Here is an 11,978-nt window from a genome sequence, read left to right on the forward strand (position 1 = left end):
CTATCTCAAATTTATACTCCTCAGGAGTCTGGAAAGTAAGAAAATACTTGTGGTATTTCCTTAACTAGATTCTGAGATTTTCTCCTGTGAACATAGTTAGTTCAATCTTGGGAAGATTTAGGGGTATTCCCTTACTAAACCTTTCTTTACTCCCAGAGTAGACGTCTCCTTCTATGGCAAGACAGTTCTGGAGAGGAGGTGTAGGAAGCAATGGTGTGTGGTTGGCCTGAAAAGACTCCCTTGCCTCAATCATTTCGTCTTTAGTCACCATTTTGACTAGAACACTTGATTCCTTCCTTAATCCTCCAATCATGGACTCCACCCTCTTTTGATTTATATCCATTTCCTCTCATATCTGATGGTGGAGATCCTGCTTGAATTGTTGTAGGGAACCCAGAGCCTCTTGTAGTTTTGCTTCCTATTTTTCACTTGATCCTCCTGGTTGTTGAATCTTTTGCCTTTAACGATTGAAGACTCCTCCAATTTCTTTCCACACTTCTTGATGTCTTGGTAACTGTAGCCTACCAATTGTCAGGAACTGAGCCCATTTTCTTACAAAAATGCTCTTGGGCTGGAGTCGGAAGATGATGATAAGAACTAAAAATGAACCAAAAAGAGAACAAAAGCAGAATAGAACCAGAATAGGAAAGAGAAGAGAAGAAAAAAGAAATAGAGAAATTGCAAGGAGAATATAGAGAGAACTAAAATGATATTATTACCTGCTTTTTTTCTTACGAAAGGTAGTTATATTTATTTGCTTACATTACTACTACTCCCATTTTCATCATAATCAAATTATTCTACTATTAACTACTACTAAAATTCTATTACAAGAAATTTTTGTGACAAGGAGCTATTATAAGAAATCCTATTCAAGCAGCTCGATTGGATTCGTTAGTCAGGACATATATACCATGTCACACTATACAGGTAATAGAATTACAAGTTGGATTTTTTGAACTCGACCCTGACTTGTTTGTGATTAATGAGTCGAGTTTGAGCCACATGCACTTTTATCAAATCGATTTTGACTAGGTTTCAAGGCTCATTCACTTAAACGAGTGAACTCGAGCGAGCCTAGCTCGATAAAATGTTAAGTCGAGTTTAAAAATCTAATATTCGATTAACATCTCTACTTGCATTGCTTTATTTTACATCACACTTATTTGACATAATTCGAATATACTTGCATTGCTTTATTTTACATCGCACTTATATGACATAATTCAAATCTAATACTTGATTTGACTTGATTAATACCAGTACTTGCATTGTTTTGTTTTCTATCACATTTGTTTGACACAATTCATGGCAAAGATATTTTTAAACGTATCTTGAAAGTATTTTTAAAATTTAAAAATCTATTGAGATATTTTTAAAAAATTTTAATTCTCCCCTACCGTTTCCCTCCACCACCAACACCGCCTTCATCTTCACATTCTCTCTCTTCCTCCTTCTTTCCCCCTTCTTCCTCTTCCTCGCATCTTCTTCCCCTCCCGTCCTTCCACCAGCACCCCACCCTTCCCCACGACCAAATTTAGTCATGCCATCACAAAAGAACTTAATTGGAAAGGAATTGCAAGTTGAAGGGTTAAATTAGGCTAAAAAAATTGATGGATGAAATTGGCAATTTTCCTTTCTACATCTAAAAGGATGGAATCTCTCTAGCTAAAACTGATTAAAACCCAAGAAGAATTTAATGACTTATCAATCATAATAGAATTAGGAGAAGAGAACAAATTTTGTCCTAGAACGAAAAGTTACTCCTCAGTCTATGCGTAGAATTATATTTATATCTTTCTCTCAACAAATTAAAATGGTAAATGCTTCCCAAAAATTCACCAAAACAAATCAAGTTCCTTAACCATAAATACAAGCAAATTATATTAAATACAACAGCTGAGTAAATCGAGTTAAGGGGCTTAAAGGACGGAAGCAATGCCCGCGGCACAAAATTTAGCTCCAGCAGCAAGACACGTTTCCGCACTTATACCATTTGTTAGGAAACAACTGCACGCACCAGATCCAGAAAATCCAAATTGTCGATACATTCAGCTCGTAACCAGTCCCGTGAATGTAATGCAATAAAACCAGATGGAAAATCCAAGCTTTTAATACCCAAGAAGGAAACAAGGGAAACAAGCTTTTAATACCCAAGAAGGCACCGAGCGAGGAAGAATGACAAATGCTCTCATGCAGATTGGATCATTATTGCTGTTTCTTCAGGTTCGAAAACTTTCCTGCGACGTTAGACCTTAGTTTACATCCAGACAGAAGAATTTGATGGACAAAACCATCTATTTCTTCTTCCTTCTTCTCATAGACAAAGAAAGCAACAAAGGCAATGGGAAGCCCTGCCATAGCAAGAAGAAGATAATCAGACCAACCAGATGTGGTAAACTCCAGCAGGGTTACTCAGGCATCTAGAAGAGAACATGCCTTGTGTGCATGCAGGTATAAAGCAAGAGAGCCCAAACCTATTATAAACAAACTTCGTAGTGAAAGGGCTCCAAGGATGCTCAAAATCAAAAGAGACAAAACCACCTGTTTTATTAAATGACCAAGGAAGCAGCCAAGATTAATTCATGAAAACTCCATCAGGATTATAATAATAATGAGAAATCTAAAATGATGATGATAATAATAATTATAAAAATGCAAGATGACAATTTTAGAATATCATTTACCTTTCTGCAATTTTTACCGAGATCAGAATCAGAAAAAATTTTATTTATGGAATTGCCATAACACATGAGAAAGGAAGGCAGTTCCTTTAATATATTTCTAATCTTAAGAAAAAGATACTCTTTTAACTAGTAGAACAAGTTGAATTGGTGTAAATTGAACAGTAAGGAATGGAGATAGTTTCGAGTAGTGATGGTGTTTTGGAAAAACCCAAGAATGCCACAGAACTTTTACAGCTTATTTTTCTAGTTACTGATTGACCTATTGAAGAATGATAGCACAAATCAACTGCCCCCCTTCCCTCCCAGGCACTAACTGCTGACCTTTACTTTGTATTAAACTCGATCAAAAAGGAGGCTCTGTGCAGAAGATCAGGTGTACATATACCTCCAAAACAATCCAATTGAACCAAACACCATAAGATTCAGCTAGCATAGACTCCAGATCACAGGATGATATATCTTACTTTAGAACAAAACTGTACAATTTATGCAGGAGCAATACCTTTGAAAATAGTATCCAGTCATTTCCTCTGCATAGAGATTTTAAATCGATCACAGCAGAGTTCCACCCTGAGGCTATTGATTGAGCAACTTGATGCGAGGACTCTTGTGAAATGTGGAACTTTGATTCAGGAATTTTCTCAACTTGATAACCCAATCTGCACCATTATGCATTGCATATAAGCTTTTATGAAAGCTTTGACAATTTTAACATGTTCAATTTGTTTCAAATTAGTATGCAGAAATGTTAGCTACTTGCACACATGTTCTAATATTGAACAAAGATAGTCATCTGGATCAAAGTATAGAAATACTGAACAAGGAGGAATGCATATTACGGATGTCGCCTTAGTTTCCTTGTAGTATAACAGCCTGTAACACATATCAGTAGATAGAATGCCCAGGTGCATGTGTGCCCCAAGAGACATGGTTATCATATAAAATTTGCATGTGTACAAGTACTTACATGCATACACACGCACACACACATATGTCAGAGAGAGAGAGAGAGAGAGCATACAGTTTCCCGGGTAACCTTCCATTGACGAAGAGGAAAACCACTGCCACCAAGAGAAGTCTGGAAACTGCAGTTATAATGGTGTGTCCAGATGCTATGAAATTGAAGTAAATAGCAGCCAGAACCAACAACATGAGGAGCGTTTGCCTTTTATCCCTCCATAGAAGTGTGTCTGCAACTGCAATATGTAGTTCCATGGTATTAAATCCAAATATGATCTTTATGAATTTTCTCACTATCCTTTACTATAAGTGCGTGGAGTAATTGGACCATCATACATGTTTTTGTATTTCAAAGTCTGACATACCCATGCTTGACAGAGTAGCATCGTACAAACCATCAATTCTTCAAGTTTATATAATTTACTCCAGCTACATATAAATCATAATAACTTGAAAAGAATACAACATTTTACTATATTGGATGAAGCATCAAGATCACCAATCACATTGTCAAATTCTCTAGGTATATCCAGAGAATTAAAAATTTGCTTACATAGATTTAGACTGCTCTCAGTAACAGTATCTTGGTTTAAGATAAAAGTTACCACAACATAATAAAAAATGCAAGTGGGGTGAAACAAAGACATGATCAATTATTAATGCAATAGCGTCACATTCTCCCTGTATGTACAGTTCTCCTGGAACTTCAACGGTAACATTACAAGCACTTTCTGCAAGAAACCTTAATTACAACACTAACTGGATACACAAGTGAATAGGCCCATCAGATAAAAGCAGTGGTTTCTAATTTAAGCTTCTCATGTGCAAGTTACCAATATTTATTTGGACCCAACATGTGGTTTCTTTGTCCAATGGTTTAACTGGTTTGCATTAGCTGTGAAAATCATGAAGGGTTCAGAGATCGTTCTACATGCTTAAAATGTTTAACAATATAATACCGTTTCAGAGGTCCAATAACCAGGGGATCCTACTAAACCACATTTATCATTTGTAATTCAACATTCCTACTTCACCACTTTCCGGAAAATCAAGAATTTTCAGTAATAATCCAAAAACAACAAAAGCTATGTGCCTCTGCATTTTTCTAACGTGTGTTATCATGACAAGTACATGGGAAATTAGTTACCAAAAAAAAACAGAAAAAACCTGCAGAAAAAGAAAGGGAATTACCCCTTCCGCTACCAAGAATTTTTGATGCTTTTGATGGACCATCCCTTTTAGGTCGAACTTCAGCTCTCAAGTGTGGGTATGATTCAATTGTTCGCTTAAGACCCTCCTGCAGAAAATCAAATTTAAATTGTCAAAAGAAAAATACAAAAACCAGGAGATGTATTCTAAAGATTTACTTAACATGTTGAAATTACATTTGCTGCATCAAACGGAAACAAATCAAAATCTCCTTCCAATCAGAGCCCCTCATTATAGGGTGTATGGCAAGAATATATAAACCATAAAACATCCCTCTCAGGAAACACCCAAAACAATAATTAAATAAAAAGGCAAAGCATAAATATAGTGCATTATACAAAACCAAGTATTTCATGAAGGGACTCTGCTACAAGTACAGATTGGATATGGTCAAAAGGCTCCAAAGTTTACTAGGGTAGAAGAAATGTTTGCATATTTGACTATGTAGAAAATTCACTGGTTTAATGGAAATCATGGTAACCTGGAGAGAGACAACTGGTGTGTAGCCAAGCAAATCATTTGCTTTTGAACAATTAAATGTCCTGCTGCAAGACAGAAGCCTGATTCTTGAAGGAGTGAACTGTGGAACCTTCATCCCATAGGGGGCCAGCATCTTATATACCCACTCCACCATATGTGCTATAGGCATCATCAGAAAGACGGGAAGTTTAATTCTTGGCCTGCATACTATATGAAATCAGAATAAAGATAGTATACTTTAAAATCTTATTAGCCATGGCAGCTTGGTGACAGTTAAACAAATAAGCAACCACCCTCCATCTTTTACCTCCTCTCTCATTGTCAACACATGTGACCAAAATCTGACGACTCTATCTCTCTTCCAGAAAAAGGACGATATTCAGTTAAAGCCCGATTGCTACAGAAACAAAACTGAAAATTTATATGGCTAGTACTTGTCTCTCACTTACGTACAACTTAACAATACAGGGTCACTAAAGCTCATTCTTCATCCGTTAATTGAAAGGACAAAATGTAGAAAGTACCTTTCATAGCCAAGACCTTCAAGAACAAGCGACATAAATTCCCAGAACTTGATGGGCTCCATGTTTGTAATGAAATATGCCTGCAAGAACATTTTGTGGCTACAACTCCATCAAGGTTTGCATTGTAGAACAAAAAAGATAGTAGTAGCCGTACATCTGAATAGCTTAGTAAGTAAACATGATTTTGAAGCATATCCTTCCAATTCCAAAAACATTAGCTAACCAAGCCAGCAAAGGAATTAAAAGCATTTGGAGGGCAAACCTCTACAACATTAAAGTTAATTTCCCATATTAGAGCAGAAGGATGAAAGCTAGGTTAAATTCTTTGTATAGCATATCTACAACCACCGTGCTTATAAGGTGCTGCAAAGCTAGAGGGCTGGAGATTCAGCGTGTTAACTTTCAGGATCACTAAATTACAATAAGAGATTTCCTACCAGTCAATTCTCAATTCATTTTATTGAATTTATACAATGTTTTAAGCATAATCAAAAGTTATAGATGCAAGAACTACAAATATCACGAGAAGAACAAAAGGACACAAAAAGTGAACACATCAAGAAAGGCAAAACGATACAATCTTGCTTTGTAGAAAAAGATTAAAGGTGAAATTCCTGAACCATTATACCTTTCAAATTCTTATAAATAGCATAGAAGAAGCAGATTTCATTCAATGAACAACAAGTCTGAATTTTGATACTACTTTTGAGTCATAACTACAATGAATGTTCAAGGAACAATACATTGCAAAGTCCATCAGGATATAACTGAAATTTGTTGCTTTTACGTAAAAATCATATTCAGGGCATGACTTGTATCAAGTTCAAGGAGTGGCATTTTGCTTCATTCAATGTGCCAAAAGTGAGCTTTGTCAATTCCATTTAGCTAGGTGGGATAATTTGACTGAAAATTTAAAGCTAACGTGTCACTACATAAATGCCTGAAAAATCCAAATATGCAACCTCTGAACCTCATAATTGTTAGCTTGAGATTCTCCAGTGCATCACAGAATGAACCTGGGTGTACATGCATATCATATGGTATGCGTAAACATGTACAGCAATTGTCTATAATTAAACAGGGCATCACCATCACCCAGTTTGAATAACAATTGCAAAGCTCTTCAGCATGCAAATATGGTCAAAGCTAGACATAAGGAACTAAAGCCAGCTTTGTGGCAAAACGACAACTTGAAGCAGCATTTGTTTGAGAAAAAAAGAAGAAGAAGAAGAAGAAGAAGCAAATAAGTGGTTGAATTCCAGAATAGTGATTGAAACAACAAAGTAGCCCTGAACATCTATATCATTACCTGCCCTGCAGCTTTCTCTGAAACTGCCCCTCCTGAAGCCAGTGCTCGTTCAGCACATATGTGAGCATGTGCAACATTTTCGACGTATGTGAAATCATACAGATTGTTGCCATCACCAATTATGAACTAACATTACATATTAGAAGGTCAACAAAATACAAAGTTAATGACCATACAACCTTAGCAAGAATAGAGAACAAAGCCACAAGACTCCAAATCAGTTATAAAAAGTGTCAATGCACAATGACCCAAACCATGAAAGAAGTATCATAAGCTAGTATCATCAGAAAATCAGGATTGTTTGGTTTTAAAAGAAAAGCTTAGTTGATGTAATTATAAAAAGAACCATAAACTTAGTAGTGAAGCTAAGTACATGTAGAAGTTAAAATTCACAGAAGTCATACTAACCTTAGATTTCCCAGCCCTTGCAGCAGCAACTAAAGAAGGCACAAGTAACCTATCACCTGGACCAAAAATGCTGCTAGGTCTAATGCAACATGTTAGAAGGCCATTAGTGCCATTTGACTTGATAACTAGTGCTTCTCCTTCAGCTTTAGTGGCAGAATATGAATCATTGTGCTGAAAATGTAGAAAGTAAAGTACACTCAGCTAACAAGATACTTCAGCAAAAGCTTGTTCAAAGATTAATACGGAAAAAAAAAAAAGAAAAAATGAATGAGGGAAGATAACAAAAAATAGCTTGGCCAAAATTAAAACAAATCAAAAAGAAGTTTCAGGGTTCATATCCTTAAACAAGTAAAACATAATTTGAAATACATGCAGCCTTGGATATCCATCAAATTCCTAATTTTAAGTTTTGTGACTGCATCTGAACACTGAATTGCGCAAGACTGCTGCTAAATATGCTAGATAACCTATGAAAAACACGAACCGTCCAATATGGCAAAGTATATGATTGTTTAATTCAAAGTTCATAGATGAATGGCTTCTAAGGCATTTTGATACAGTTAAAACACACTGTTGTGACAACAGTTGGTAAATTTATTGACGCAAAGTTGCCACATATAATGAAAAATCCTGAATTGTTTCCTTTTGTCAACAATGAAAATGGAAATGGATGATAGATAAAGAGTAGATGTCGAGAATTGATGCATGAACAAGCATAAAGTGTTGTCACATCAGGGAAAAGATTATAACATTAGAGTTTCTAACGTTTAGCTTCACGACACCAACAGTGAATGGACAATTCATTAGTACACCATCAATGTGACAAATTGCACGTCTACACAGTTAAGATTTAGGGAATCCCATTGTGTTTAAAGCATATTAAGGAAATTAATCATTATCCTACAGATGTCACGACAAGGGTTTCTAATATTCTTCACAACAATTTTTTAGCAGACACAGGATTTTCCAGATTATGGTCATGAAAAATCCCAAATTAAATCGTGTTTTCCAAAGTCAAAAAGAAAAAGCAAGGAAGAACCATAGCTACATAGAGACAGTAAGTAAATTACTACATCAACCACATAAAGATGCCAGCAAAGGACAAGGAAAAGTAAATAAAATACAATTCTCCTCTTTTTTAGGTTTATAACTGCAACTATGAAATGGAAATTAGTAAAACACCAAGAGAATAGTGCTAAGTATCATCTAGCATTCTTGATAGCAGGATTATGAACAATCCCAGATTCATTTGAGATGAAAAGCAAACAGAGATCTGCTAATCAACCACAATGGTATCAGGTAAAAAAGCTGGAAGACCCAATTGTGACTGAGAAAGCTTCTAGTGATACAAATCCAGTATAGTCCCAGCAAAAGACCAATTCCAAGTAGGTTTATAGATGCTACATACCTTGGCAGGATAAGGCAATGTTTCATCACCATTAAAAATCCCATGAACTCCATCAAAGACCACACTCGGTGAGCTTGTGCATATAAGCCTCTTTACTTTCAGCTCAACACAAGCATCAACAACATTCTTGGTACCTGCAAGTAATTGACTTGTCATGTTAACGAAGCAAAATTTGGTAGCCCAGTAGAAAATATTTCAACTGTTTACAACAAGTAAAGGTGCAAAGAAAAGTAGACATGAAGAAGTTCTTTATTCTGGTCAACTTTCTTATCAAAGAAACTTACCTTGCACGTTGACAGAATAATGAAGCTGGTAGTTGTTGATAGAAGAATCTGGAGCAGCCATGTGAAAAACAACCTCAGCTCCCTGGAAAGCTACAACATGAGAACGATACATCAGAATACTTCTAGAATGTGCCACATAAACTTGCTTAAAGGACAAGACCATAATGTGAAGTATAGTTCGCATGGACAGAAAGATATTACACTTTTTTGTCATGACATATTAAGGACCACTTATGATGATGTTTAAAGTAGTATTTAAAGTGGTTTTACTCGTGGCTTTACTGGAAAAGTTCAATGAAAACTTTGCTTTTGAGAATGTCTTGAAAAGTAATTCTGATATTCTTTTCATTTGTGTGACCTGGTATAACTCAAATACAGAAAAATATTTGATGGTTTTACATTTTTAAAATTAATTAGCAAGGCATAACATACTTAGACAATGCACCCTTAATAGTAATCAGTGAAAAACAAAAATTCTCAAGGGATAAACAAGGAGTAAAATTCACTGGAAAATGAAAAATAGGTTATCAAGTACCATATAGAAACAACTCGTGCGCTTAAAGTTCAAGTTAAAAGATAATCACTCAAGGGCCTATTCTTCTAAACACCTGATCAGTTTTTTGGATTATAAAAAGCTACTTTCTTGTGTTCTTGATTGCTTTCAAGACCAACTTTTAGATTTTTTGGAAGCAATAAAAGCTGAAAGTCAGAAGCAAAATAACGGTTTGGCTGCTGATTCTGCTTTTGAAAATCAGAGGCAATTAAGGACAAAGGCCATAATCTTAATCATAACCTTAAAAAAAAGGGCATAATCATAATGTTAATTTTATATATTAAGAAAAAAGGCTGCAAATTTTTTTCCTTCAAATGTTTTTGTTGAAATGGGCACCAAAGTGATGGGTTATGCAGATAGGTAATTGTCATCAGGATACACTGAAGTAATAGATTTGTCTGGATATTTATTTCATTGAATTTCTGTTAACACAAATGTGACCGCAAGATTCTCTCAATTAGAGGATGCACAAACTTCATGAAGTAATTTGATAAGCTTCGCGAATTACAAACCACATTGAAAGCTGTTAGCTCAAGAAATTTCTTTAATCGTTTGACAAAATTTAGGAATACTCAGCTCAATTAGCCGTATACCACACCTACAGGGATACTTCAGAGTAAAATTCACAAAAGAAACTAGTAACCTGATTTGCCAAAAAAGGGGTGTCTTGTACTGCAATATCTATGCTTTTTGCACCCAACCAAAAAGGAAAAAGGCAAACTCATCCCAGAACCTTTAATGAAAAACTTGCATTTATGTGCATTTTGTGTGCGCACAAGGTGAATGCCGCATGTAGTGCTGATCCGTGCTATTATCAACTTACTGATACATAATCAAATTTACCAACTTTTTTCCTTTATGTTTCCATTAAGTCCTACGAAATCACACACATTAGTTATCACGCATTGCTTCAAATCCCAAGACACATTTCAGGTGAACATTTACACATAAAAAACTAACAAAAAACAATAACAATGATGATGAAAAGAATACGCCAAATACTACATTTATTTACTCAGATACCAAGTCACCAACTTTTTAAGACATCTTCTCTCTCTCTTTCTTGATTGCAAGTTCCAACTTACTGCTGCAATCAGGAAAAACTAACTGAAAACTTTCGACGTTCCTAGGCGTCACCAAACACTCACTTTAACTAAAAATTCGCCGAAAAAGTACAAAAATAAAAGAAAAGAAAATCACAAGAAATGTTGATTTCTTACCTTTGAGCACTTGAGACTTATCACGGAGATCCGCGGAGACATAGCTAGCACGACCAGAACTCAACGCCTCGCCGAGAATGCCTTTCTCTTCTTGCGGTTCGAGCTTGATCGTAGGGCCTAAATCCGCAATCCGAACGCAAAACATATTGTATCGGATCAACATTTCCACCAAATGCCTCGCCGCAAACCCTCTCCCTCCGGTCACCACACACCACCTCTCTCCTTGCCCTTGCCCTAGGTCTTGGCCTTCTGCTTCCGCCTCCATTTTCGCCTGATATTAATTTTTTTGCTTCCTTTCAATCACATTGCCATTGGATTCAGAAATTTACATGCATAATTATACAAAAAAAAAATGTGCAATGTAGAATGTCCGTGAGAGATGAGATAGTACCTGCTAGAGGATTCAGCAGCGAACTATGAATCTAGTGTGTCGTGTGTGTAATTATGGGGCAGAGAGAGAGAGAGAGAGATTTTGAAGCAGAGTGTGGTGTAGGCCGTAGGGAAGATGATGAATGCTTTAGTAGATTGTACCGTGAATTATTAGAGATTTTTTTTCGTAATATTTTTTGTGACGTGATGTATGTAAAAAAAAAATTAATTAAAAAAATAAAAAACATGTTACAAAATTGTAATGATTATACAAATAAATAGCAATCCAAACAAGCCCTTGTTTCAGTCTTGGACGTTTGTCTGGGGTGTGATTGGGGCCCCGCAAGTTGACCCGATTAAACGATCAGTTGACGGTGTGGAATACGACGCGTGGACTTGATTAGATGGGTTGTTCAAACTTGAAAGCTGAAAGTAAAAATAGAAGGCTTTGTGCTGAAATTTTGGCTTTTAATTTTCGAGTCATTAAGTAATCGAGCTTTACTTTAGAAGTAATTAACCACAAAAAGAGTTTTAAATTTTATTTGAACGTAGATTAATAGATCAAAT

General features: G+C 35.8%; 1 protein-coding gene across 3 annotated transcripts; it reads right to left on the reverse strand.

Annotated features, from left to right (window-relative positions):
- Positions 1-1,692: 1,692 nt before the first annotated feature.
- LOC113734708 (3beta-hydroxysteroid-dehydrogenase/decarboxylase) lies at positions 1,693-11,561 on the reverse strand. 3 transcript variants are annotated; one of them, XM_027261358.2, is made up of 13 exons: positions 11,434-11,561; positions 11,043-11,335; positions 9,270-9,359; positions 8,986-9,119; positions 7,578-7,748; positions 7,170-7,295; positions 5,861-5,940; positions 5,338-5,536; positions 4,839-4,944; positions 3,709-3,883; positions 3,190-3,346; positions 2,478-2,544; positions 1,693-2,354 (listed from the first exon to the last, which is right to left on the reverse strand). In XM_027261358.2, the coding sequence occupies exons 2-13, from the start codon at positions 11,305-11,307 to the stop codon at positions 2,209-2,211; spliced, it is 1,716 nt and encodes a 571-aa protein (XP_027117159.1). In that variant the 5' UTR covers positions 11,308-11,335; positions 11,434-11,561; the 3' UTR covers positions 1,693-2,208. The 3 variants fall into 3 exon arrangements, with proteins under 3 accessions (XP_027117159.1, XP_027117160.1, XP_027117161.1); XM_027261359.2 differs by having other exon boundaries at positions 11,043-11,313; positions 11,434-11,557; XM_027261360.2 differs by having other exon boundaries at positions 2,237-2,354; positions 2,440-2,544.
- Between the last annotated feature and the right edge of the window lie 417 nt (positions 11,562-11,978).

The sequence above is a fragment of the Coffea arabica genome, chromosome 3c (assembly GCF_036785885.1).
Source record: "Coffea arabica cultivar ET-39 chromosome 3c, Coffea Arabica ET-39 HiFi, whole genome shotgun sequence".
NCBI lineage: Eukaryota > Viridiplantae > Streptophyta > Magnoliopsida > Gentianales > Rubiaceae > Coffea > Coffea arabica.